The sequence below is a fragment of the Equus caballus genome, chromosome 10, assembly GCF_041296265.1.
Source record: "Equus caballus isolate H_3958 breed thoroughbred chromosome 10, TB-T2T, whole genome shotgun sequence".
In the NCBI taxonomy this organism is placed as follows: Eukaryota; Metazoa; Chordata; class Mammalia; order Perissodactyla; family Equidae; genus Equus; species Equus caballus.
In genome coordinates, this window is record NC_091693.1 from 36,060,417 (window position 1) to 36,085,853 (window position 25,437).

At 39.2% G+C, this 25,437-nt stretch overlaps 1 protein-coding gene across 12 annotated transcripts in view; it reads left to right on the forward strand.

Annotated features, from left to right (window-relative positions):
- The window catches only part of CD109 (CD109 molecule), a 195,045-nt gene extending 175,941 nt beyond the window's left edge, over window positions 1-19,104 (forward strand). For 11 of the 12 annotated variants that reach the window (XM_070225130.1, XM_070225131.1, XM_070225132.1 and 8 more), the window contains 3 exons: window positions 11,149-11,296; window positions 12,392-12,494; window positions 14,572-19,104. In XM_070225130.1, the coding sequence (XP_070081231.1) occupies window positions 11,149-11,296; window positions 12,392-12,494; window positions 14,572-14,747 (427 nt within the window). In that variant the 3' untranslated portion in view covers window positions 14,748-19,104. Of the gene's footprint in view, window positions 1-11,148; window positions 11,297-12,391; window positions 12,495-12,944; window positions 13,943-14,571 lie in introns of those variants that run through there. The other variant, XM_070225128.1, reaches the window with a different exon arrangement.
- The last annotated feature ends 6,333 nt before the right edge of the window (window positions 19,105-25,437 follow it).

A 25,437-nucleotide genomic window follows, 5' to 3' on the forward strand; every position in this document is an offset into this window, starting at 1 on the left:
TCTGTATATCTTCTTTGGAAAGAATATCTGTTTGTCTGTTCATATCCTCTGCTCATTTTTTGATTGGGTTGTTTGTTTTTTTGTTGTTGAATTGTATGAGTTCCTTATATATTTTGGAGATTAATTCCTTGTTGGAAATATGGTTTGCAAATATTTTCTCCCAGTCGGTAGACTGTCTTTGTGTTTTGTTCCTGGTTTCCTTTGCCTTGCAGAAGCTCTTTAGTCTGATGAGGTCCCATTTGTTTAATTTTTCTTTTGTTTCCCTTCGCCGAGTAGACATGGTATTCGAAAAGATGCTTCTGAGAAGAGTGTCAAAGAGTGTACTGCCTATATTTTTTTCCGGGAGTTTTATGATTTCAGGTCTTACCTTCAAGTCTTTAATCCATTTGGAATTAATTTTTGACGAAACGTAATTGTCTACTTTCATTCTTTTGCATGTGGCTGTCCAGTATTCCCAACACTATTTATTGTTTATTGAAGAGACTTTCCTTTCTCCATTGCATGTTCTTAGCTCATTTGTCAAAGATTAGCTGTCTGTAGACGTGTGGTTTTATTTCTGGGCTTTCAGTTCTGTTCCACTGATTTGGGTGTCTGTTTTTCTGTCAGTTTCGTATTGTTTTGATTACTGTAGCTTTGTTTTGGAGTTAGAGATTGTGATGCCTCCAGCTTTGTTCTTTTTCCTCAGAATTGCTTTAGCTATTCGAGGTCTTTTGTTGCCCCATATGAATTTTAGGATTCTTTGTTCTATTTCTGGGAAGAGTGTCATTAGGACTCTGATTGGGATTGCATTGAATCTGTAGATTGGTTTAGGTAGTATGGACATTTTAACTATGTTTATTCTTCCAATCTTTGAGCATGGAATATCTTTCCATTTCTTTATGTCATCATCGATCTCTTTCAATAATCTCTTATAGTTTTCATTGTATAGGTCTTTCACCTCCTTGGTTAAATTTATTCCTAGAAATTTTATTCTTTTTGTTGTGATTGTAGATGGGATTATATTCTTGAGTTCTCTTTCTGTTAGTTTGTTATTCGATTATAGAAACGGAACTGATTTTTCTAAGTTGATTTTGTACCCTGCAACTTTGTTGTAGTTGTTGATTATTTCTAATAGTTTTCTGATAGATTCTTTAGGGTTTTCTATATAGAAAATCACGTCATCTGTGAACAGTAAGAGATTCACTTCTTCATTGCCAATTTGGATAACTTTTCTTTCTTTTTGTTGCTTAATTGCTCTGGCCAAAACCTCCAGTACTATGTTGAATAAGAGTGGTGAGAGTGGGCATCCTTGTCTTGTTCCTGTTCTCAGAGGGATGGTGTTCAGTTTTTCTCTGTTGAGTTTGATGTTGGCTGTGGGTTTGTAATATATGGGCTTTATTTTGTTGAGGTACTTTCCTTTTATACCCATTTTATTGAGAGGTTTTTGTTAATCATAAATGGCTGTTGGATCTTGTCAAATGCTTTCTCTACATCTATTGAGATGATCATGTGTTTTTTATGCCTCATTTTGTTGATGTGGTGTATTACATTGATTGATTTGCGGATGTTGAACTATTGCTGTGTCCCTGGTATAAATCCCATTTGATCATGGTGTATGATCCTTTTAACTTATTGCTGTTTTCGGTTTGCCAATACTTTGTTGAGAATTTTTGCATCTATGTTCATCAGCAATATTGGCCTGTAATTTTCCTTCTTTGTCTTGTCTTATTTTGTTATCAGGATGATGTTGGTCTCGTAAAATGTGTTAGGAAGTGTTCCATCTTCTTCAACTTTTTGGAATAGTTTGAGGAGGATAGATATTAAACCTTCTTTGAATGTTTGGTAGAATTCTCCAGACAAACCATGTGGTCCTGGACTTTTATTTTTTGATTACTGTTTCAATCTCTTTATTTGTGATTGGTCTGTTCAGATTCTCTATTTCTTCTTGATTCAGTTTTGAGAGGTTGTATGAGTCTAAGAATTTATCCATTTCTTCTAGATTATCCAATGTTGGCATATAGTTTTTCATAGTATTCTCTTACAATCCTTTGTATTTCTGTTCTATCTGTGTCTAGTTTCTTCTCTTTAATTTCTAATTTTATTTATTTGAGCCTTCTCTATTTTTTTCTTAGTGAGTCTGGCTAAGGGTTTCTCACTTTTGTTTATCTTCTCAAAGAGCCAGCTCTTAGTTTCATTGATCCTTTCTCTGTTTTTTTTTTCTTTTGGTTTCAGTTTCATTGATTTCTGCTCTAATTTTCACTATTTCCTTCCTTCTGCTGACTTGGGGCTTTGTTTGTTCTTTTTCTAGTTCTATTAGGTGTAATTTAATATTACTTATTTGAGATTTTTCTTGTTTTTTAAGGTGGGCCTGTATTGCTATGAATTTGCCTCTTAGGGCCAATTTTGCCACATCCATATGAATTGGTGTGGTGTATTTTCATTTTCATTTGTCTCCAGATATTTTTTGATTTCTCCTATAATTTCTTCAATGATCCCTTGGTTGTTCAGTAGCGTATTGTTTAGTTTCCACATTCTTGTCACTTTCCTAGCTTTTTCCTCTTAGTTGATTTTTAGTTTCATAGCATTATGGTGAGAAAAGATGCTTGATAGGATTTCAATCCTCTTAAATTTATTGAGGCTTGCCTTATTTCCTAACATATGTTCTATCTTTGAGAATGTTCCATGTGCACTTGAGAAGAATGAGTATTCTTCTGTTTTTGCATGGAGTGTTCTATCTCTATCTATTAAACCCATCTGGTCTGGTTTTTTGTTTAATTCCACTATTTCCTTGTTGACTTTCTGTCTGGGTGATCTATCCATTGATGTAAGTGGGATGTTAAGGTCCCCTACTATTATTGTGTTACTGTTAATATCTCCTTTTAGGTCTGTTAATAGTAGCTTTATGTACTTTGGTGCTACTGTGTTGGGTGCATATATATTTATAAGTGTTATGTCCTCTTCGTGGAATGTCCCTTTTATCATTATATACTGACCCTTTTTATCTTGCATTGCCTTTTTTATCCTCAAGTCTACTTTGTTGAAGTCTGACAACACCTGCTTTCTTTTGTTTGCCATTAGCCTGGAGTATTGTATTCCATCCTTTCATTCTGAGCCTGTGTTTATTTTTAGTGCTGAGATGTGTTTCCTGGAGGCAGCATATTTTTGGGCCTTGTTTCTTATTCTGTCTAGCTACTCTGTGTCTTTTGTTTGGATAATTCAATCCATTTACATTTAGAGTGATTATTGATATATGAGGGCTTAATGCTGCAATTTTATCACTTGTTTCCCAGTTGTTCTGTATTTCCCTTGTTTCTCGTCCCATGTATTTTGGACTGCCAGTTTAGTTCAGTGGTTTTCTATGATGGTTTTCTCAGTTTTCTCTTCATTTATCCTTTGTGTCTCTGTTCTGATTTTTTGTTTAGTGGTTACTGTGAGGTTTGTATAAAAGATCTCATAGATGAGACTGTCCATTTTCTGATAAGCTCTTATTTCCTTAGCCTAAGCAGATTCCATCCCTTTCTTCTTCCCCATCTTTGTTATTGTTGTCATAACTTGTTCTGTTTTGTATTGTGAGTTTGTGGTTAAAATGAAGTGATTATAGTTATTCTTGATGTTTTTCTTCCCTTTATCATTAATGTTATAATTAAGTGTTTGCTAACTTGTTCTGATAGAGAACTGCAATTTTCTGATTTTATCTGCCTGCTCATCACCTTCAGGTTTTGTAAACCCTTTCTTTTTTTTTTCAGGTATGAGGGCCTTCTTGATTATTTCCTGTAAGGGGACATTTTGTGGTGATGAACTCCCTCAGCTTTTGTTTATCTGGGAAAGTTTTTATTTCTCCATCATATCTGAAGGATATTTTCACTGGAGAGAGTATTCTCAGCTGGATGTTTTTGTCTTTCAGAATTTTGAATATATCATTCCACTCCCTCCTAGCCTGTAAGGTTTCTGCTGAGAAATTTGCTGACAGCTGATGGGGGTTCCTTTGTAGGCTATTTTCTTCTGCCTTGCTGCCCTTAATATTTTTCTTTGTCATTGACTTTTTTAAAAAAAATTTTTATTGAGTTAATGAGAGGTTACAATCTTGTGAAATTTCAGTTGTACGTAATTGTTTGTCAGTCGTGTTGTAGGTGCACCCCTTCACCCTTTGTGCCTGCCCTCCACCCCCCTTTCCCCTGGTAGCCACTAATCTGTTCTCTTTGTCTACATTTTTAAATTCCTCATATGAGTGGAGTCATATAGAGATTGTCCTTCTCTATCTGGGTTATTTCATTTAACGTAATTCCCTCAAGGTCCATCCGTGTCATTGCAAATGGGACGATTTTGTTCTTTTTTATGGCTGAGTAGTTTTCCATTGTATATATATACCACATCTTCTTTATCCAGTCATCTGTTGATGGGCACTTAGATTGCTTCCATGTCTTGGCTATTGTAAATAATGCTGCAATGAGCATTGGGGTGCATGGGACTTTTGGGATTGCTGACTTCAAGCTCTTTGGATAGATACCCAGTAGTGGGATAGCTGGGTTATAGGGTATTTCTATTTTAAATTTTTTGAGAAATCTCCATACTGTTTTCTATAGTGGCTGCACCAGTTCGCATTCCCACCAGCAGTGTATGAGGGTTCCTTTTTCTCCACAACCTCTCCAACATTTGTTACTATTAGTTTTAGATATTTTTGTCATTCTAATGGGTGTAAGGTGATATCTTAGTGTAGTTTTGATTTGCATTTCCCTGATGATCAGCAATGATGAGCATCTTTTCATGTGCCTATTGGCCATCCGTATATCTTCTTTGGAGAAACGTCTATTCATGTCTCCAGTCCATTTTTTGATCAGGTTGTTTGATTTTTTTGTTGTTGAGTTGTGTGAGTTCTTTATATATTATGGATATTAAGCCTTTGTTGGATGTATGACTTGCAAATATTTTTTCCCAGTTAGTTGGTTGTTTTTTTGTTTCAATCCTGTTTTCATTTGCCTTGAAGAAGCTCTTTAGTCTGATGAAGTCCCATTTATTTATTCTTTCTGTTGTTTCCCTTGTCTGAGAAGACATGGTGTCTGAAAAGATCCTTTTAATACTGATGTCAAAGAGTGTACTGCCTATATTTTCTTCTAGAAGCCTTATGGTTTCAGGTCTCACCTTTAGGTCTTTGATCCATTTTGAGTTTATTTTGGTGAATGGTGGGAAAGAAAGGTCAATTTTCATTCTTTTACATGTGGCGTTCCAGTTTTCCCAGCACCGTTTGTTGAAAAGACTTTCTTTTCTCCATTGTATGCCCTCAGCTCCTTTGTCGAAGATAAGCTGTCCATAGATGTGTGGTTTTATTTCTGGGCTTTCAATTCTGTTCCATTGATCTGTGCCCCTGTTTGTGTACCAGTACCGAGCTGTTTTGATTACTGTAGCTTTGTAATATGTTTTGAAGTCAGGGATTGTGATGCCTCCAGCTTTGTTCTTTTTTTTCAGGATTGCTTTAGCAATTCGGGGTCTTTTGTTGCCCCATATGAATTTTAGGATTCTTTGTTCTATTTCTGTAAAGAATGTCATTGAGATTCTGATTGGGATGGCATTGAACCTATAGATTGCTTTAGGTAGAATGGACATTTTACCTATGTTTACTCTTCTAATCCATGTACATGGAATGTCTTTCCATCTCTTTATGTCATCATCCATTTCTTTCAGAAAAGCTTTGTTATTTTCGTTGTATAGGTCTTTCACTTCCTTAGTTAAATTCACCCTGAAGTATTTTATTCTTTTTGTTGCAATTGTGAATGGTATTGTCTTCTTGAGTTCTTTTTCTGTTAGTTCGTTATTAGAGTATAGAAATGCTACTGATTTGTGTAAATTGACTTTGTACCCTGCAACTTTGCTGTAGTTGTTGATTACTTCTAAAAGTTTTCCAGTGGATTCTTTGGGGTTTTCTATGTATAAGATCATGTCGTCTGTAAACAGCGAGCGTTTCACTTCTTCCCTCCCTATTTGGATTCCTTTTATTCCTTTTTCTTGCCTAATTTCTCTGGCCAAAACTTCCAGTACTATGTTAAATAAGAGTGGTGATAGAGGGAATCCTTGTCTTGTTCCTGTTTTCAGGGGGATGGCACTTAGTTCTTGCCCATTGAGTATGATGTTGGCTGTGGGTTTGTCATAATTGGCCTTTATTATGTTGAGGTAGTTCCCTTCTATCCCCATTTTGTTGGGAGTTTTTATTATAAATTGCTGTTGGATCTTGTCAAATGCTTTCTCTGCATCTATTGAGATGATCATGTGGTTTTTATTCCTCAGTTTGTTGATGTGGTGTATCACGTTGATTGATTTGCGGATGTTGAACCATCCGTGTCTCCCTGGTATGAATACCACTTGATCATGATGTATGATCCTTTTGATGAATTGCTGAATTCTGGTTGCCAATATTTTGTTGAGAATTTTTCCATCTATGTTCATCAGCAATATTGGCCTGTAGTTCTCTTTTTTCGTGCTGTCCTTGTCAGGCTTTGGTATCAGTGTGATGTTGGCCTCATAGAATGTGTTAGGAAGTGTTCCATCCTCCCTAATTTTTTAGAATAGCTTGAAAAGAGTAGGTATTAAATCCTCTCTGAAAGTATGGTAGAATTCCCCAGGAAAGCCATCTGGTCCTGGGGTTTTATTCTTTGGGATGTTTTTGATTGCTGTTTCAATCTCTTTCCTTGTGATTGGTCTGTCCAAATTGTCTGCCTCTTCTTGAGTGACCTTTGGGAGATTGTAGGAGTCCAAGAATTTATCCATTTCCTCTAGGTTATCCATTTTGTTGGCATATATTTTTTCGTAGTATTCTCTTATAATCCGTTGTATTTCTGCAGAGTCTGTTGTTATTTCTCCTCTTTCATTTCTGATTTTGTTTATTTGAGCTTTCTCTCTTTTTTTCTTTGTAAGTCTGGCTAGGGGTTTGTCAATTTTATTTATCTTCTCAAGGAACCAGCTGTTTGTTTCATCGATCCTTTCTACTGCCTTTTTTGTTTCAGTAGCATTTATTTCTGCTCTGATGTTTATTATTTCTCTCCTTCTGCTGACTTTGGGCTTTGTTTGTTCTTCTTTCTCTAATTCAGTTAGGTGTAGGTTAAGATTGCTGATTTGGGATTTTTCTTGTTTGTTAAGATGTGTCTGTATTGCGATGAATTTTCCTCTTAATACAGCTTTTGCTGTATCCCATATAAGTTGATATGGCATGTTATCATTTTCATTTGTCTCCAGGTATTTTTTGATTTCTTCTTTAATTTCTTCAGTTATCCATTGCTTGTTGAATAGCATATTGTTTAGTCTCCACATCCTTGTGCCTTTCTCAGCTTTTGTCTTGTAATTAATTTCTAGCTTTATAGCATTATGATTGGAGAAGATGCTTGTTATTATTTCAATTTTTTTAAATTTCTAGAGGCTTGCCTTGTTTCCCAACATATGGTCTCTTGTTGAGAATGTTCCATGCGCACTTGAGAAGAATGTGTATTCTGCTGTTTTTGAATGGAGTGTTCTATATATGTCTATTAAGTCCAGCTGTTTTAGCTTTTTGTTTAGCTCCACTGTTTCCTTGTTGACTTTCTGTCTGGATGATCTGTCCATTGATGTGAGTGGGGTGTTGAGGTCCCCTACTATTATTGTGTTATTTTTGATATCTTCTTTTAGGTTTGCTAATAGTTTCTTTATAAACTTTGGTGCTCCTGTGTTGGGTACATAGATATTTGTAAGCGTTATTTCTTCTTAATGAAGTGTCCCTTTGATCATTCTATAATGTCCCTCTATGTCTCTCTTTACCTGCCTTATTTTGAAATCTGTTTTGTCTGATGTAAGTGTTGTGACACCTGCTTTCTTTTGTTTGCTATTAGCTTAGAGTATTGTCTTCCACTCCTTCACTCTGAGCCTGTGTTTGTCCTTGGGGCTGAGGTGTGTTTCCTGGAGGCAACAAATTGTTGGATCTTGTTCTTTAATCCATTTTGCCACTCTGTGTCCTTTTATTGTGGAGTTCAATCCGTTTACATTGAGGGTGAGTATGGATGCATGAGGGCTTAATGCTGTCATTCTGTTGCTCATTATCTGGTTTTGATGCGTTACCTTTGTTTCTCATCCTGTGTGTTTTATCCTACCCATTGACTTCTGCAATTTCTTATGCTGGGTTTCTTAGATTTTTCCTTATTTATGTTTTGTGTCTCTGTTCTGTTTTTTAGTTTGGTGGCTACCCTGAAGTTTGTGTTCAGAATCTTTTGTATAACATAGTCTATTTTCTGGTGGGCTCTTACTTCCTTAGCCTAGACTGATTCAGTCTCTTTCCTCTTCTGCTCCCAAATTGTTATTTTCATCTCTGATTCCAACTCGTGCTGTGAGTTTGTGGTTACAGTGATAAGATTGTCTTTGCTTTGGTGATTTCCTTCCCTTTATCCTAGTGCTATAGTTGAATATTTGCTATGCTATTCTGATTCTATCTGTTTGTCTCCTTACTCTGTGTTTTGTGACCCCTTTCTCCCTCTTTTTCTTTTTTCAGGTATGAGAGCCTTCTTGAGGATTTCTTGTGGGGTAGGGGGGTGGGTCTTGTGCCTACGAAGTCCCTTAGCTTTTGTTTGTCTGGAAAAGATTTAATTTCTCCCTCATATCTGAAGGATATTTTTGCTGGATAGAGTATTCTTGGCTGAAGATTTTTATCTTTTAAAGTTTTGAATGTGTCATTCCATTCTCTCCTAGCTTGTAATCTTTGTAGGTTATTTTCTTCTGCCTTGCTGCCCTGAGTATTCTTTCTTTTTCATTCATTTTTGCCATTTTTACTACTATATGCCTTGCAGTAGGTCTTTTTAAATTGACAAATCTAGAAGATCTGAAAGCTTCCTCCACACACATTTCTCCCTCAATCCCTAGATTTGGGAAATTCTCTTCTATTATTTCTTTGAGCATGCTTTCTGCTCCATTTTCCTTTTCCATGCCCTCAGGGATTCTGATAATTCTTCAGTTGGATTTTCTGATTGAGTCTGCTAATTCTCGGAGATTTTTTTCAGTTTTTTTTAATCCTTAGTTCTCTTTCTTCCTCTTTCTGGAGGCATTCAACCTGTCTATCTTCAATTATGCTAATTTGCTCCTCTATGGTATCTACATGGGCATTCAGGGAGACCGTATTGTGTTTTATCTGATCCATTGTATTTTTCATCTCTAGTATTTCTAATTGATTCTTTTTTGTAGTTTCAATCTCTTTTGTGAAGTAACTCCAGAACTCGTTGACTTGTTTCTCTATATTTCCCTTTACCTCACTGAGTTTTTTGATGACAGCTACTCTGAATTCGTCACTTAGTTTACCTATTTCCAAGTCCTCAGGACATTCTTCTGTGTTTTAATTGTTTCCTTTTGGACTGGAGCTTTTATATATTGCTGGATGGTTTTGAAAAAGGCAAAGAAGTGTCTTATGCATCTGTGAGAGAGATTGGACCTCTCAGGGAGGTCAGGTGAAGACACAGATGAGGAAAATGAGGGGAAAGTAGGATTCAGACTATGAAGGAGCCACATTATTTATAGGGGCTCATGTAAGGATGCAGGATTCCAAATGTTAATCCTACATCAGAAATCAGATGGGCAATAGACTTTTATAGGTAGAGGAGTATCTATCTATCTATCTATCTATCTATCTATCTATCCATCCATCCATCATCTTATTTTCTTTTTTTGGAGGACCTGGAGAAGGGAAATCATGTAGGTAACCATTGACAAAGCTATCATTTATTATGTTCAAAAGCCTTACTTTACATGCTTTCTTTAAGTCATTATTTCAGCTTTTTGTGTCCCTGAATGACTTTCACATGGCAAAGTCATGTAAGGGTCACAGTTTTATAAATAGGATTTACATGCTGCTACTAGTTTTCTGAGAAAAATCTGGTATGAAATACAAATAACATTTTAAGTGAATTTTTTCAGTGGCACGTTATAAAAAGAGTAACTGATATTTGAGGCACTTTATTCCCGTCAATAGGGTCCCACCCCTTACTCACCTTAGACAAGGTTTTTAGTGTGGCATGGTGATTTATCAAATTCTGCCAGTGACCAGTGGAAGACCAGGTCAACCAGGGCACTTTTGATGATGTACTGAAAGTCATCATATTTAAGCAGATTGGCTGTTTTTCTCACCTGTAGTTTTTGCTCAGATTCAAACCCCTCTCATTTCAATGTGCTTGTTAGTTTTCAAGAGCGCCTCTTTTGGTGAAGTGCAGCACCCAGCAGATGATTTCAATTGCTTGGGTCTGCTGAGCCCGCAGTCAGCACTTGTACATGTGGCTTTTCAATCAGGCATGTTTGGCAGACATCAGATTTGTGAAAAGCAACATTTTCATCAGCCTTTCTTGCTTTTGCCATCTGAAAGAACAATGGGAACTAACTTAACAATGCTGTGATCCTTTCATGTTGAAGACAAACTCCTTTTCATAACCACGCTCCTTTGGGCTCCTCTGCTCCAAACAAAAAGCTTGCTGCCTGTTCATTTTAGAAAAAATATTTATTTTAAAGGAGACAAAATGTAGTTGGTGCACAGACCATTTGAGGCTCGCATTATGTGCAACAGGGTGAGAGAACGATGCGTGTGATAAAACTCTCTGAGGCTTGTTCTGTCAAGGTTGCCAAAGAAAGCACAAAATGTGCTCCCAGTGTGTGAGAGAACAAAGGGCAGGACTCTGCCTCCTGGTCTTCTTTTTATGCAACCAAAGAAATAGTTGCTAACGACTTGGCCGCAGTCTACTGCCAAGTGGTCCAGAGATGCCTCTTTTTCCATTCCTAGCTTTCAGCTGGAAAGTTCAGTGCTGTCAACTTTTGAGAAGATGAAAAATGGAATTCAGTGTGGAATCCCCACTGGAGAACAGAGTTGCAAGCTGGACGGGCACCCAGATTGTACTTATTACAACTACAGGCACAGCCTGTTCCATTACAGGCATCTCATGCTGCCTGTCAAATGAATACATTGCTATGTCTTACTCCCTATGTCGCTGAAAGTTATAAGAATTTCACACCTGTAAGGAAAAGATTACCTGTTTTATGATTTTCTATACTGATTTTTATTTCAACTAAACAGCAAATATTTAGAATAACAGTTGGCAGTTTGAGTTTTCATATGAAGATAGTTTGCCAAGAGCTTTAGATTTTTCCTAAAGGGTTTTTTCCATCTGTTGCTCTTTGACTTAGGTTTTTGGGCCCAGCTAGAAGTGGCATGGCCCTTATGGAAGTTAACCTACTCAGTGGTTTCATGGTGCCTTCGGACGCAATTCCTCTGAGCGAGACATTGAAGAAAGTGGAACATGAACATGGAAAACTGAACCTGTATTTAGATTCTGTAAGTAGCAAAAGTTAAGTTTCATATAGGTAACCATTGAGAAAGCTACCACTTATTTCGTTCAGAAGTCTCACTTAACATGTTTTCTGTAAGTCATTATTTCAGCTTTTTTGTGTCACTGAATGACGTTCACATGGCAACCATATATTTATCCTCACTGAAAAGACATTGTTATGCAATTAGAATTATTATTAATGATGAGCCTGATGAAAGTCTTGATAACTATGTCATTATTTCATGTCAGATGTGAAATATATAGAAATTGCCATATTATAATTTTAAAAGTTCAGTCCAGATCTCAGTTTGAGAACCGGCTGCCTCAGGGAACGGCTAAACATATATGTTTACATGCTGCTGATGAAAGCTTTAATTATATGTTAATTACAAACTCCAAGGTATTGGTTTTGGAGTTTTCCCTGTATCTGTGACGTTCTTGTTAATGATTATCTTAATTTGAGTGTTCATTACATTTTGACTGATTAATTTGACTTTTCTTTTACTGCTAATTGGTATGTAATGGAATGTTTGAAGGCATTTATCAATTTCAGATTCCTTAACCAGTATTGTTTGCCAAACTGGCATAAGCTGCCCCTTCTGTAGGCAAGGAGGCTGGCCCTTTGTACCTCATATCAGTCAGTTATTGGTTGTGGGGTGCACCCCCTGCTCTAAGGTTACCTGCCTTGCTGGGTGCGGTGGCTCCCTTGAGCTGAGGGCGCATCTCTGGAGAAGGGGCTGCAGTGAGCCCTCAGCAGCCGTTGTGGTGGTGCACTGCCTGAGCGGGGTCTGGGCGAGGCACCAGGGCGCAGAGCATACTGCTTGGGTGGGCTGCTTACCTCACTACCTTAATTCTCACTATCCCTTTCAGTAAAATGCGAGTAAGAACAAACCTATCTTGTAAGGATTGTTTTACGAGTTAAGTGGTGGTGTTCATGTTGTTTATATCAAGTGCTTACCATATCAGTGGGCACATAGATGTGCTCCCTAAATGTTAATTTCTATATCTGTTTCCTACAATGATAAGAAAAAGAAATGTTTTTTACTTTATCATGAACATGTAGTCTGCCACCCCGTTAAAAGTCTTTTGTGTTTTTCAAGGTAAATGAAACCCTGTTTTGTGTTGATATTCCTGCTGTGAGAAACTTCAAAGTTTCAAATACACAAGATGCTTTAGTGTCCATAGTGGATTACTATGAACCAAGTAAGTGTGTTTTGGAGTTCCTCATCCTTTAGGAGTTAAGCATTTATTCATTCATTCATTCATTTGAAGTGGCCACCTGTTGGATTGGTTTCATGGGAACGGGTATTGTTGGGGGGGTGGAGGATGGAGGAGAGCAGAGGAGCTTCCCATTTAAATGAAGACAAGTGATAATTGACAAGGGCCGCATGATATGTGTAGCATATGCTATTAAAAGTGATGTTTTTAGCACAACCATAAGGACCTACAACTAGAATATACATCTGTGTACTGGAGGGCTTTGGGGAGAAGAAGAAAAAGAAAGAAGAAGACTGGCAACAGATGTTAGCTTAGATGCCAATCTTTAAAAAAAAATGATGCTTTTGCTCATAATGTTTTAGGTTTTTAAGTCACAATTACAAAATGTACAAGGAAAAGTTGACATAGAAGTCCAGTTTATGTTCAATTTCCAAGGTTTTGCTTCTGTTGCAAGCACCCATTCCATCTGGTTCCTTTATGAAATGGGAGCTCTTCAGGAGATGGCGTGAACGGAGTCGGCGCTGGAAAAGCCTCACCTGGGTTTAGGTGTTTCTTCACTGAGGGAGTCTATTGTTTTGCTAAAGTGTATACATTATAACATATTTTTTTTAGCATATCAAAAAATATAGTCCGTTTGGAAAATAACTTGAGCTTCTTTGATTTTGCTGGTGACTTGTTTATAAAATGTTAGAAATTCAGGATGTGGGAGTACAGATCTGGTTTGGAGATGACCTAAGTTAATTAGGACGAATTGACGTTCAGTCACAGAGTGACTTTTTGTGGGTGTGCGATCTCCGGGCTGAGGTTTCTACTAGTAATAAAACATATTCTGAGTAAGCACTGCTGCTGGCTCAGAATCGTCAGGGTGCACGAGGATTGTGGATGTTGCCATGTGTTAGGCAGTTGTAGATGGTTACACTTTAAAATAAAGTGAACTTGTTCATGTTGTTGGTAGTGTTTGATCGAGTATTCATTTAAGACTAGGGCGCAGTACCACTTACTCTCTCTCCTTCTAAGGCCACAGGCCCATTCCTCCCCTCCTTTGCCTCCTGTTGGAACTGGAGGGGAGCACGCCCGGGGTCTGGCGGGCGTCTTGGAGACGGGGGCGGCGCTTTCTCCTGGGGGGCTGCCCAGTGGAGGCGCCATGGCAGTGCCTCGTCATCCGGCTGTGTTATCATACCTAGGTGAAAAATCCTCCAGCTATTTCTTACGTGTATGGAGAATATTTTAAACATTTAAGAAGCAAAGAAGCTTCAGTCTATGTAATTTCTTTGTAGAAAAGAACTTTTTTACAAAGGAGATATTTTAAAATGAAAACATGGGAAAGATCAGAATAATAAAAACCTACCAACCCATTTTTGAGAATCCTAAGGTTACAAAATATGTTTATAATATTAAAAAAATCAATGAAAAATCATGAAGAAATTTGAAAATAGAATGTTTTAAGAAATTATAAAAATTAAAATCATTTATGTTTTGCAGTAAGTTTACTGTAGTGTTTTAGATGCTTTATGTAGTTTTTTTTGTGTTAGCTTGTACCATAAAATTTACCGAAGTTGAATAGTTTTTAGAGACTGAGTGTTCAACATCTTAAAATATTGAAACAACGCATTGCATGGGCCGAGTTCTCTGTACTTATGTATTTTTCAATGAAGTGCACGGTAAGTATTTTTTTCAGAAGTGTAATGATTAGACTCTGAAGGCATGGGAAGTGTCACGCTGCACCAGACTCTCTTGAGGTGAGGAAGTCCTCCATTTCACTCCTCCCTCCTCCAGGCAGAGCTCCAGCCGTGCTGCACTGGCAGCCGCAGCCTCTTTTCCTCGTGGCGCCAGCCAGCTGCTGGTGGTGGAGAGACTGGACTGGAAGCCTTGTTTCCCTCTTGGATTTGGTTAGCAGTTTGGGCCCCTCTTGAGCATTTTAGTTGTTTCTTGTAAAAAAAAAATAAAATTATGTGAAGAGTGGAAAAATCAGAAAAGTGTATTGAAATGCTCTTAAGTTTTGGCAGACTAAGTGTTTCTAAACAAGGGAGCTATGTAGACTGTTGTCCTTCTCTTTGCGCAGGGAGACAAGCGGTGAGAAGTTACAACTCTGAAGTGAAGCTGTCCTCCTGTGACCTCTGTGGGGACGACCACAGCTGCCGTCCTTGTGAGAATGGGGTGGCGGCCTCCTGTTGTCACTCGTCTGTCGTTTTCGTTTTCTGTTTTGTGCTTCTGTTCTCTTTGCAGTGTTGGCTGTGATTTAAATTTTAAGGACTCCATGTAGTACTTAGATTTCCGGAAGTCACATGTGATTGTCTTGTTTCATAACCAAATGTTGCCTCTGACTATTTCAAAATACAATTTTTTTCTTTTTATGGGGTTGAGGGGATGCTTGGTCTTAGTATGGGGTATGGGGTCTCAGTACATGTAGCTGCACAGATTTCTTCACCTGACTTCTGTGTGGAACAAAACCCAGAATTATTGCAGTTGTGTATCCTTATTTCCTCCTCTTAAAATCTTTTAGGATCTTTTTTGGAGGTGTTGTTTTCTCCAGAATAAATGCATTATTTTAGATTATTCTTTTCATCTTTAGAAGAGTCGAGCCCAGGTTCTTAAGCGCTATTAGACACCAGAGCTTGCTTTAGTATTAAAGGTAGATTTCTGCGAACTGGGGGACTACAAAAGAAGGAGGAGCTTGTTCTGTCTCCTTCCCACAGCCACCCTCCCTGCTCTCCAGCCCAGCCCACCCCGGTGGGCTCAGTATATCCTTCTTAATTGGATATTACCTCTTTCTTTTTAGAATGTAGGTGGTGAAGTGTCTTTTCAGGAAATGATGTTTTTCCACTTCACATGTGATTTCGTATCCAGCCATTACCCTTCTGCTGTTTTTCTCCTGTAGAGAATGAGAGAGGGCGTGTGTTTCTGTGCTTTGCACTCTAGTTCAGAGGTTGAGGAGTGTCCAGGAGACCGCCCTTGGGCTCTGGCTGCGCTGCGCTCCCTCCCTGCCTCAGCCCCCAGGGATCCGGTCGGGGTTGCGAGGCAGGAGTGTTGCGGTCTGTGCCTCCAGTGCCTTGGACTAGAGGAACCTATGCCAGGAGACACAGGTTTTGTTAGTAATGGGGGACCATAAGCTGAGGGTACAACAAAATCCTGTCTAAGATGCCACAGGTTGATCTCCCTGTGGTCTGGGAAAGAAGCTGAGGTTTGATGGGGCCCAGAGAGTCTTGACATGCATCTGAGCTGAGTGTCATGGGCTGTTGCCCAGGGTCCTGGAGAAGCTCTTCTAGACTCGGGTGCTGGTGACATCTAACACTTGCTGGGAGCCTTTAGGAAGATTTCTGAATTTTGAGCACCTGGATCATTGGTTACCCTGTATTCTGAAGGACAGTATTCATTTATCTGGGTGAAAATTTTAAAGAAAAATTCCTTTCTTCTCCCCCCTCATTTTCCTCCCTCTCTCTCCTTTCTTTTTTCCCTTCTAAACATATTAAAATATTTTAGATATATCCAAAATTAATTAAAGCTCTTTTCCTAAATCTAAGAAATGGTTTAATTTGGCCTCTTAACTCCATGGCATTTCTTTCAAGTGGATGTGGGGAAAACGATTGCCGTGGGCTCCACGGAGTCTGTGCTGCAGTATTTTCAGCTGTTTCACAATAAATCCATCAAAAATAAAGTCTGCAAATATATCTTTTAGAGTTAACATTTTAAATGTTTTTATTTTGGTGAATTTTAAGAAGTTATAGTGCAGTGGGTATTCATGTATTGCTTATGGATATTTTAGAAACCAAGGTAGGAATTACCAACTTGCAGTTTAAACTTGAAGTTTAAAGCTTGAAGCATATATGTAGGAGACAGATCCTCAGAGAGTGGTCTGTGGAGAGAGAAGATAAATGTCAAATAACCTTCTTTCTTTGCTTTCAAGCGAAGAACAGTCTTAGTTCTCTTACACCTTTGAGACAGACTGACCTGAAAAAGGCGCTGGGTGCCTTGGGGCTGCCTGGGTGGCGTTTCCACTTTACGCCCTGAAACTTCTTTAGAGATGAAAGTGTCTTGTAATGAAGTTCCGGAGGGTGTTGGCAAAGGATGCTCCCTCTGCTGTGCTGCCTGGGGAACTTTATACCAACCATCAATACCTTACGTTCCTGGTAAATAATTTTTACCGAACTTCTAGTAGTGGTGTATTAGGAAACACTACAATGGAAAGGCCATTGGAAGACAGCTTGTATCTTTTTTAGATCATATTTCCTCATATAAAACCTAAAGCTCTAATACTTTTTTGTGAAGTACTTCAGATTTCAGATTAAAACGTCATCTTGTAACACGTCTCTTTTTATTATAAATTTATCAAAAGTGAGGAGGAGGAGGAGGAGGAGGAGGAAGTGACATCCAGCGAGCTCTGACTCAGGCGCACGGGGCCGTCGTCCTCCTTCATGTCTTTCTAGGAGAACTGGCTCTGCCACAAGCAGTGGGTTTGGATTAAAAGCAATTAAAAAGCCACAGGCATGGGGAGAAAGGAGGATATGCAGTAGTAATAATAGTGTAGACGATTTTCTTCATATGCTGTAAGCAATAATAGTAAAACGCTCATTTTACTTTGCTTATGCGGAAGCTCTTCCATTTAGAATGCCGTCAATTTCGTTTACTGATACGGACTAATTTAAAATCCCCCTTCTCTCCCACTAACTGGGAACCTTATTGAGACAGTAGCATATGTCACTTACAGTGTTGACTGGCCAATGGTTCCAGAGACTGAATGCTGGAAATAGTTAGCAGCCAGACAATTCAAGGACAGAACAATGCTTTTGTATTTGGTTCCACCATCTTGCTACCATCAGTTATAATTCTGAAAAAGAAATTAAAATAACCAGCAATCTGTTCTCTGTATCTGTGAGTTTGGCTAAAATAGGCCCAGTTAATGAAATACTTCCTTTTATTGTGTTGTTCTATTATACTTTATAGTTTTCAAAATTTTGTAACAAGAGTATCTTTGGTTTAGTATTTTGGTTATATTATAATCTGAGGAGCATTGTGCTAATATAAAATCCAGATATGCATCTATTACCTGTTTGTTACTTATGTATGCAATACCAAATCCCACACCTAGGGGTTTGCAGAATTGTAGATAGCATAATTCTCCCTGCTTCCATTCTTTTGGGCCTGGGTATAGTTATCTTTTAAAAAATGTTATATTTAGCCCTAATTTCTGTTTATGTTAAATATAGTTATAAATAGTCTGGCAATATAATATCAGTTATCTTTATTTTGATATAATTTAGTTATTTCATTCAACATTTCTGGCTGTCCTATGATATTTTTTAAAAATGGGAGTTATGATTTTTGTCATTTTTTTAAAGAAACCGTTTTATTAACCTGCTGACATATAATCTGTTCTTTGTAACCACCTTATTTTTTCTAATTTGCTTTATTGAAGTTTAATAGTGATCTCTATAAAAATGTGTTGTAAATACCTTCTTGACAAGGTTTCTTAACATAAGGGCAGTACTTATTCTGACTTTGCCAAGTGGCTCCCGTGGGCCCAGTGCCGTTGTGCATTCTGGGGCATCATTTTCTTGCACATCGTAAGTCTGAGACGCTCGCAGGAAGTGGACTCACTCCTGGATAAGCTTCGGCACCTTCTACACTCTCAGTGGAGGCTTCTGTTAGAAGAGTATATTCTTCATTTTTCTTTGTTTTCAAATTCCAGTAAGGCATAGCATTTTTAAGCACTTAAAAATTTCCTATCATCTATTCAAATGATATTGATGTTCATGTTAAATGTCTTAAGTTGCATTGGGAGTAATTTGAGGTGTAGCTCTTTTTGTCACTACTTTGGATGGAGCACCATTATCCTACTTTCTTTGGGAAACTAAGCAGTAAATATAAATCTTTAATTAAGCATATATCAGTGAGAGTAGGCTTGTTTCAAAACTATTCCAGCCAATGAGTTGTGTTTTCATTACCTCATCAAAAGATAGTGCCACATCACATCATTCCATAGAATGTCATTTTCATTTCAATTATTGTCACACAGGAAAATAGATATTTTCTAGATGATTTCTGAATTTCTCACTTCAAAGGGCACTGATACATTGGTATGTGTGGGTCTCTGTAATAGGGATGGTATTGACACACGTGTTGCTACGTATTTAGGAATAATTCTATCTCATGTTGTCATGAGGCCACAACGTACCCCTCTCCTGCGCAGTGTCTTGAATCAGCGGTGGAGGGTGGTTCCGTGTTCCATCCGTAGGTCTTCACGGTTTATCTTTGATAGCTTCAGTACAGTGTGGCTCTGTTGTAGGCCTTCACGCCCTTATGTTTGGGTTTTCAGTAGGGTGCAGTTGATGTGGTGGGGCCAATTTATTTTGTACACAGGGAGCTTTATATAGTTGTATTTGTAAATCCCCTATTTTGAGAAGCCGTTTTGCATATGAGAAGAATACTGTTGAAATAAAACATTATTTTCCCAGAAACTAAAGTTTTATATATTGATCAAGGTGATTCTGAAAGTTTAACTTTTAAATGTTAGAATGTTATGTTATCATTAATTGTACACTATTATGTATTGAATAGGAAATTATGGTTTATCAATAAAATATAAAGTTCACATCTATTTATTATCAGTATTCTTTTTATTTTGTCTTAAACCATGTCTGTAGCACGTCTCCTGTACCTAAACCTATTTAATTGTGAGAAATGGGATATCTGAGGGTAGGGTCGAGTAGGCCTTATTGTGTTATAAGAGTTTGACATGAGTGAGGTGAAAGAAACTTGACCACCGACCCCTTCACCTCTCTCCTCATTCTTTGGTTTTGGTGTTGGGGTGGGGTCTGTGGAGAGGTAAGTGATACACAGAAAAATGTGAGGTGAGGACTTGCTCACTCAGCATCTGGAAATCATGTAGAAATATAAAAGGCACAGTTTGTGTACACAGGACTGTGGAGGCACGGATTGTTGCCTCCACAGTGAAACACTTCAGGTACGTTTTTCGCTTGATTCCTACGCAGTGTTTTTTTGAACAGTTTTCCTACTGTGAATTTTCTGGACTTCTGCAAAATCCTAAAGATAGTATAGTGACTCTGAATTGGGGATGATTTTGACCCCAAGCGACATTTGGCAACGTCTGGAGATAGTTTCCATTGTCACAACTGGAGGTGGTACTCCTAGCTTCTAGTGGGTAGAGGCCAAGGATGCTGCTAAATGTCCTGCAGTGCACAGGACAGTCCCCAACAAAGAGTTATCTGGCCCAAATTATCAATAGTGCTGAGGTTGAGAAAATTCCTAGCTAAGTGATGCTAGGCACTTCTAGATCACCTAGTAATGTCAGTTAATTTAACATGATTGATTTATTGCCATCCTTACACAACAATAAACTCATTATTAATTTAATGCCTTCTTTAAACAACAGGAGAGTCATTAGAATCAGTGGACAGATACTTAGCTTAACAAATAAGTCTATATCTCAACTCTAGGAAGCTTAGGTTGGAGACTGGGGAAAGATGTAGTAATTATTTTTTGAAAATGTCTGTATTGGTAGTTTCCAAACTTGGTTGATTATTAGACTCCCCTAAAGTACTTGGCTTAGCAAAAGAACCTTGGTCTTACTTCTAGAAATCCTAATTTAGCAAGTGTAGGATTGGGTTCTGAATCTAAGTTGTTAAAGCTTCCTAGTGATTCTGATGATCATTTCAGTCTGGAAACCACTGGAATGTGAAATGGTTTTCATGCCATTGTGGATCCTCTGCCCTTGAGTGTGGGTGTAACCTGTGACTTGCTTCCAGCCAGTAGACTATGGCACAGGCGGCAGGATGCAGGTGATTGTAGCGCCCCCTCGCTGGAGTGTCTCCTGCCGTCCTGGCTTTGAAGAGGTGAGCTGCTGTGTTGGGAGGTCCCTACGGACTGAGGGCAGCCTCCAGCTGACAGCCAGCAAGAAAAGGAAGCCCCTACAGCTGTAAGGAACTGAGTTCTGCCCACAAAAGTGGATCCTTCTCCAGCTGAGCCTCAGTGGAGACTGCAGCCCCAGCTGCTGCCTTGGCCATGGCCACGTGAGACCCTAAACAGAGAAACCTACTACTTGCCCAGACTCTTGACCCACAGAAACTGTGAGATAATAAATGTGTTTAAGTTTGTAGTAATTTGTTACACAGCAATACAAAACTAGTACACAAGTTTAAAAAGCAGTTAGTTCTGCTTTATGTACTAACTTATTCATAACTGGTACACCTGGTGTCACCGTCTCTCTGCAGTGAAGGGGCCTGCAAGCACGTCTGTGTTAGCCCTGGTGCCCAGCACTCCCTCCGCTGCCGCTGCCACTTCTGTCGCTGTACCGAAGAGGAATGGTGCCCTCTGCAGTCCTCACTGCTCGAGCTACACTGACTTCCACACTGAAGTGGGCTGTCTCCTCTCCCTGACTCCGTGCCATACACGTCTCCCTTGGAGACAATGGGGCTGCTTGTGCCTCAGTGCTCATAGAGTTTTCAGTGGAAACTGTTCTTTCAGTTTCTGCTTATAGTGTCCCCCTCTCTCTCTCTCGTTCTTTCTATTTCTCTCTGTGGCTCAGACCTAAGTCCAGGTGGCCAGGCTGCATGTTATGGGGTGCAGATACTACACTGTCCTCCCCAAATGTCTTGGTTCTGACATCACAATCTCTCTGTGTTTCTCTCTCGGTCATCTCTTCAAAATCCTTGAGCAAAGTTGACTCCTGGCAACCCTCTCTGCCAGTAGTTCACTAGACACATTCATGTATAGACACCATGGTGGGCTTTGGTGCCAGGCAGGCCTCGGCTCAATCTTGGCTCTTCCTCTTATCAGAGAGGAGAGCATCTTCTCCTCTGGAATATGTGACATGGAATGTTCCCTAAATGTTCTCGGATTCTCTCTTTCCCTTAACTCACTCCACCTAGAAGGAGAAGAGTGCTGCTCTGAATTGTCAAGTTGGAGGAATGAATTGGCAACAGTGGACGCATCTCCCCCTTGTCCATCTGGGGTCCCATGCCGACATCCTCCTCGGTTCCCTTGTGCTGACATAGGTCTTGCTGGGCCCAGTGCTGCCTGGGATGGGTGAGGAAGTCTCACCAGAAATGGGCTTCAGTGGGTAGGTCCATTAGGTTCCCACACCCCAGGCTGTGTCCTCCAACTTAGCCTTTATCAGGAATAGAGTGAATATTCTGATTCTTTCACCTGTTGAGTTTTGTACACCGGACAGGGATGAAGGATGCTATTTATTGCCTTCCCCCAGAGACCCTATACCTCTACCAAGAGTGTGATTTTGCACACTCTTGCAATATCTGGTACATATGAGGTGCTTAATAAATTATGGTGTGACTCTATGTCTGCCTGTGTCAGTGGATGTAGTTTAGGCTCTAGCTGTAAATGCATGCCTTCTGGTGGCAGGGGAGGGAACGCTCCCATTCTCCAGCCAAGCTGTTGCCTGTGGTGGGTCCCTTTGATGCCCCTAGCCTGTTCTGAGCTTATCTCTAATGCCCACATGGACCAGAGGTTGGCTTGGAGGTTGATGGATTCTCTTCTCTGCTACTGCTTGGGTCATCATTTCTGCTAAAATGATTCTTAAATGGGATCTCGAAGAAGATTCACGTAACAATTTATTCAAGGTCACCAGTGATAAATCCAGATTACAGAGATTCAGATCTGGGGGTATTGAGCCCCTTGACCTAGTTACGTAGTCCCATCAGGCTGTACAGGAACATGAGGCATCACCTCCCAGACTCCTGTAGTGTCCCCACAAGGACATTTCCTATGCTGGCAGGGAAATGTGTAGCTGGATTCTCATGGCTTTCTTTAGGCCATCTCTCTCTTCTTCCCTGGTCTTTTATCTCCGTTCTTCATTCTGAAGTTCCCACCATCTCCTCTTTTCCTGTCAGTTACTTCCTCTCAGAAATCGGCAAGTACTGGCTCCCCTTTTGCCTTCAACTTTCTCTTCTTCTCACATGAGCTGTGAGTGAAAGCTTTCTCTCTGTCCGCTCTGCGGTTAGGTCACATCCCTAAGGTGGATGAGAGAACTTTGGATGATTCTCCACTCTGTTTGGTAGTTGGCTTTTATTCTTGTTTAGGTTACCCCAATTATCTCAAAGATTAGACAATGGCCTGAGTTCAGGATGAGGGAGACATTAAATGGCAGAATACATAAAAAAGACTTGATGGTTAAACAACGTATGAGTGATGAGAACGAGTGCCTCAGGTTTCTCAACAAGAGAGGTATTAGTTCTAGTATAGCCTGCGTGTTTCAGGGTGTTATGCCTGGTTACCAATATCACGATATAAGAAGGTAGACCAACTAGAGTTCATATGGGACAGAGTGGCCATAATGACGTGAGGATGAAAGATGAAAGGATGTGGGGATGCTCAGCTGGTGAAAGAAACTATGTGGACTCCAAACACTTCAAATATCTGAAAGGCTACCACCTGCAAGCTCATGTTGCAGAATCATTACAATTGGGTAGGTTTTGGTGCAATATTAGGAGGACTCAAACAGAACATGTGTGTTTCAGAAGATAGTGACTACAGAGTTCCTAGCGTTATTTGGCAGAGACTGATGATCATTCGGGGCTGAAACTTCTTAAATTGGTATCTTGTCTGTTACATTTTTTTGTAGAGTGTTAAAAATGGTCAGGGTTAAGAGATTTTCTGGTTTAGTTCTTGTTACAGATCGAATTGTGTTCCCTCCAAAAAGATATGTTGAAGTTCTAACCCTCAGTACCCCAGAAGATGATTTTATTTGGGATTGGGTTGTTGCAGATGTAATTAGTTAAGATGAGGTTGTACTGGAGTAGGGTGGGCTCCTAATTCAATATGCCTGGTGTCCTTATAAGATTAGAAGAAGATGGCCATGTGATAACAGAGACACAAAGGGAGAATCCGTGTTACAACAAAGGCAGAGATCGGAGTTATGCAGCTGCAAGCCAAGGAAGACCAAAGCTTGAGAGGCGAGGAAGCATCTTCTACAGGTTTCAGAGGGAGCGTGGCCCTGATTCGAGACTTCTGACCTCCAGAACTGTGAGACAATAAATTTCTGTTGTTTGAAGTCCCCCAGTTTGTGGTACTTGTTATGGTAGCCTGGAGAAACTAATACAACTCCCCAGTTTTACTAAGAACCCCCCCAGAGGTTTTCCCTTCACAACTTCTTAACAAAATTGGAACTTCCGTCTAGCAAGTAGCAGGCACTCAATAAATATTTGTGGAGTGAATAAACCCACTGCTTCACCGTGATTTGAATTCTAGCGTGTCAGTGGCTTTCCCAGCCCCTGCTTCTGGCGTGTGGACCCAGTGGTGATGGCTAAGCCCCTAACATTGACCCTCTGCTCTTGTCAGTCCTGCCTTCGTGCCCCTACACACAGGTGGGAGGACCGGAATCACTATCCATTGTAGGCTAATTCACTGAGTTTTTAATAAGCTCTATCAGAGTGATGGAAGATAGAGTTCATCTTCAATGCCAGCTGAAATCATTTGGAAATGACAGCCCAGAGGGATTCTGCCAGGGATTTTGAGGCCACTTCTGAACCCTAGAGGAACAGGAGCTAGGATCTGCAGTGAACGTCTGCATGGATGAGGCGGGGTCAGATGGTGGGATTTGAGCTGGGAATTTGCCATTCCTGATTTAGGGTCTGCATTGTGCAATTTAGCTTTTAATTATATTGCCCTTCACTGTGAGTTAATTGTTTTCATTGTGTTGCTCTTGGTTCACTTACCACACTGTAAGCCTACATTTTTAAAATTTTCTACCCTATACCACAGACTCTCTCTCTATGTATATATTATCTCTCTGTCATCCATTTCTCTCTCTCATCTACTTATCATTTGTCTATCTATATGTCCATATTTATGATAAATGCTGTCTGACTGATGGACCCAGTGTATTCTGTAGGTTCTGAACTATAGATTTATAAATAGTGATAACATAATAATAATAAGCTTATGCACTAGAGGTCTTGGCATTCCAAACAAGTGAGAACAGACAAGTTCCTCTTTTTCTTAAAGGCTTTGATTCTCCAGTTTTAGTGTTTTTTTTTTCTTTGCAAGTTACCACACATTTTGTTTTCTTAGGAATTGGTTAACAGATATTAAAGAACAGGAGGAGTTATTTAGGCATATAAGATAATTTGGTAAATTGTCAAGTAAACGCTTGTGGTTCGAAGGTTTTTATTTTTCTCTTTCATTTTAAAGAAGCACACTGGAAAGGATCTTTTCTGTGTTCTTGAGAAATTCAATTAGGTTTGTAGCATTTTTCTCAGTAGCTTCTGAGAGTCTTATGCTCATTTCCCCCCCCCAATTTTATTGAGAAATAATTGGCATACATCACTGTATAAATTTAAGGCATACAGCATGGTGGTTGATTTACATATATTGTGAAATGATTACCACATTGGTTCAGCTAAGATCCATCTTCTTATGTAGATACAATAAAAAGAAAAGAAAGAAGATGAGAAAAAGAAAAAAAAATTCTTTTTGTGATGAGAACTGTTAGGATTTACTCTCTTAACAAGTTTCCCATACGTCTTCCATACAGCAGTGTTAACTGTAGTCATCATTTTGTACATTACATCCCCAGTACTTACTTATTTTGTAACCGGACCACCTTCCTCCAGTTCCCCCTCCCCCAACCCCCTGCGTCTGGTAATCACACATCTGATATCTTTTTCTATGAGTTTGGATTAAAAAAAAAGTTTTTTTATTTTAGATTCCACATATAAGTGAGATTATACAGTATTTGTCTTTCTCTGTCTGACTTATTTCACTGAGCTTAATGTCCTCAAATTCCATCCACGTTATCACAAATAGTAGAATTTCCTCATTTCTTATGGCTGAATAATGTTCCATTGTATGTACCATGACTTCTTTACGCGTTCATCCATCAATGGGCATTTTGGTTGTTTCCATGTCTTGGCTATTGTAAACAATGCTGCAATGAACATGGGGGTGCAAATATCTT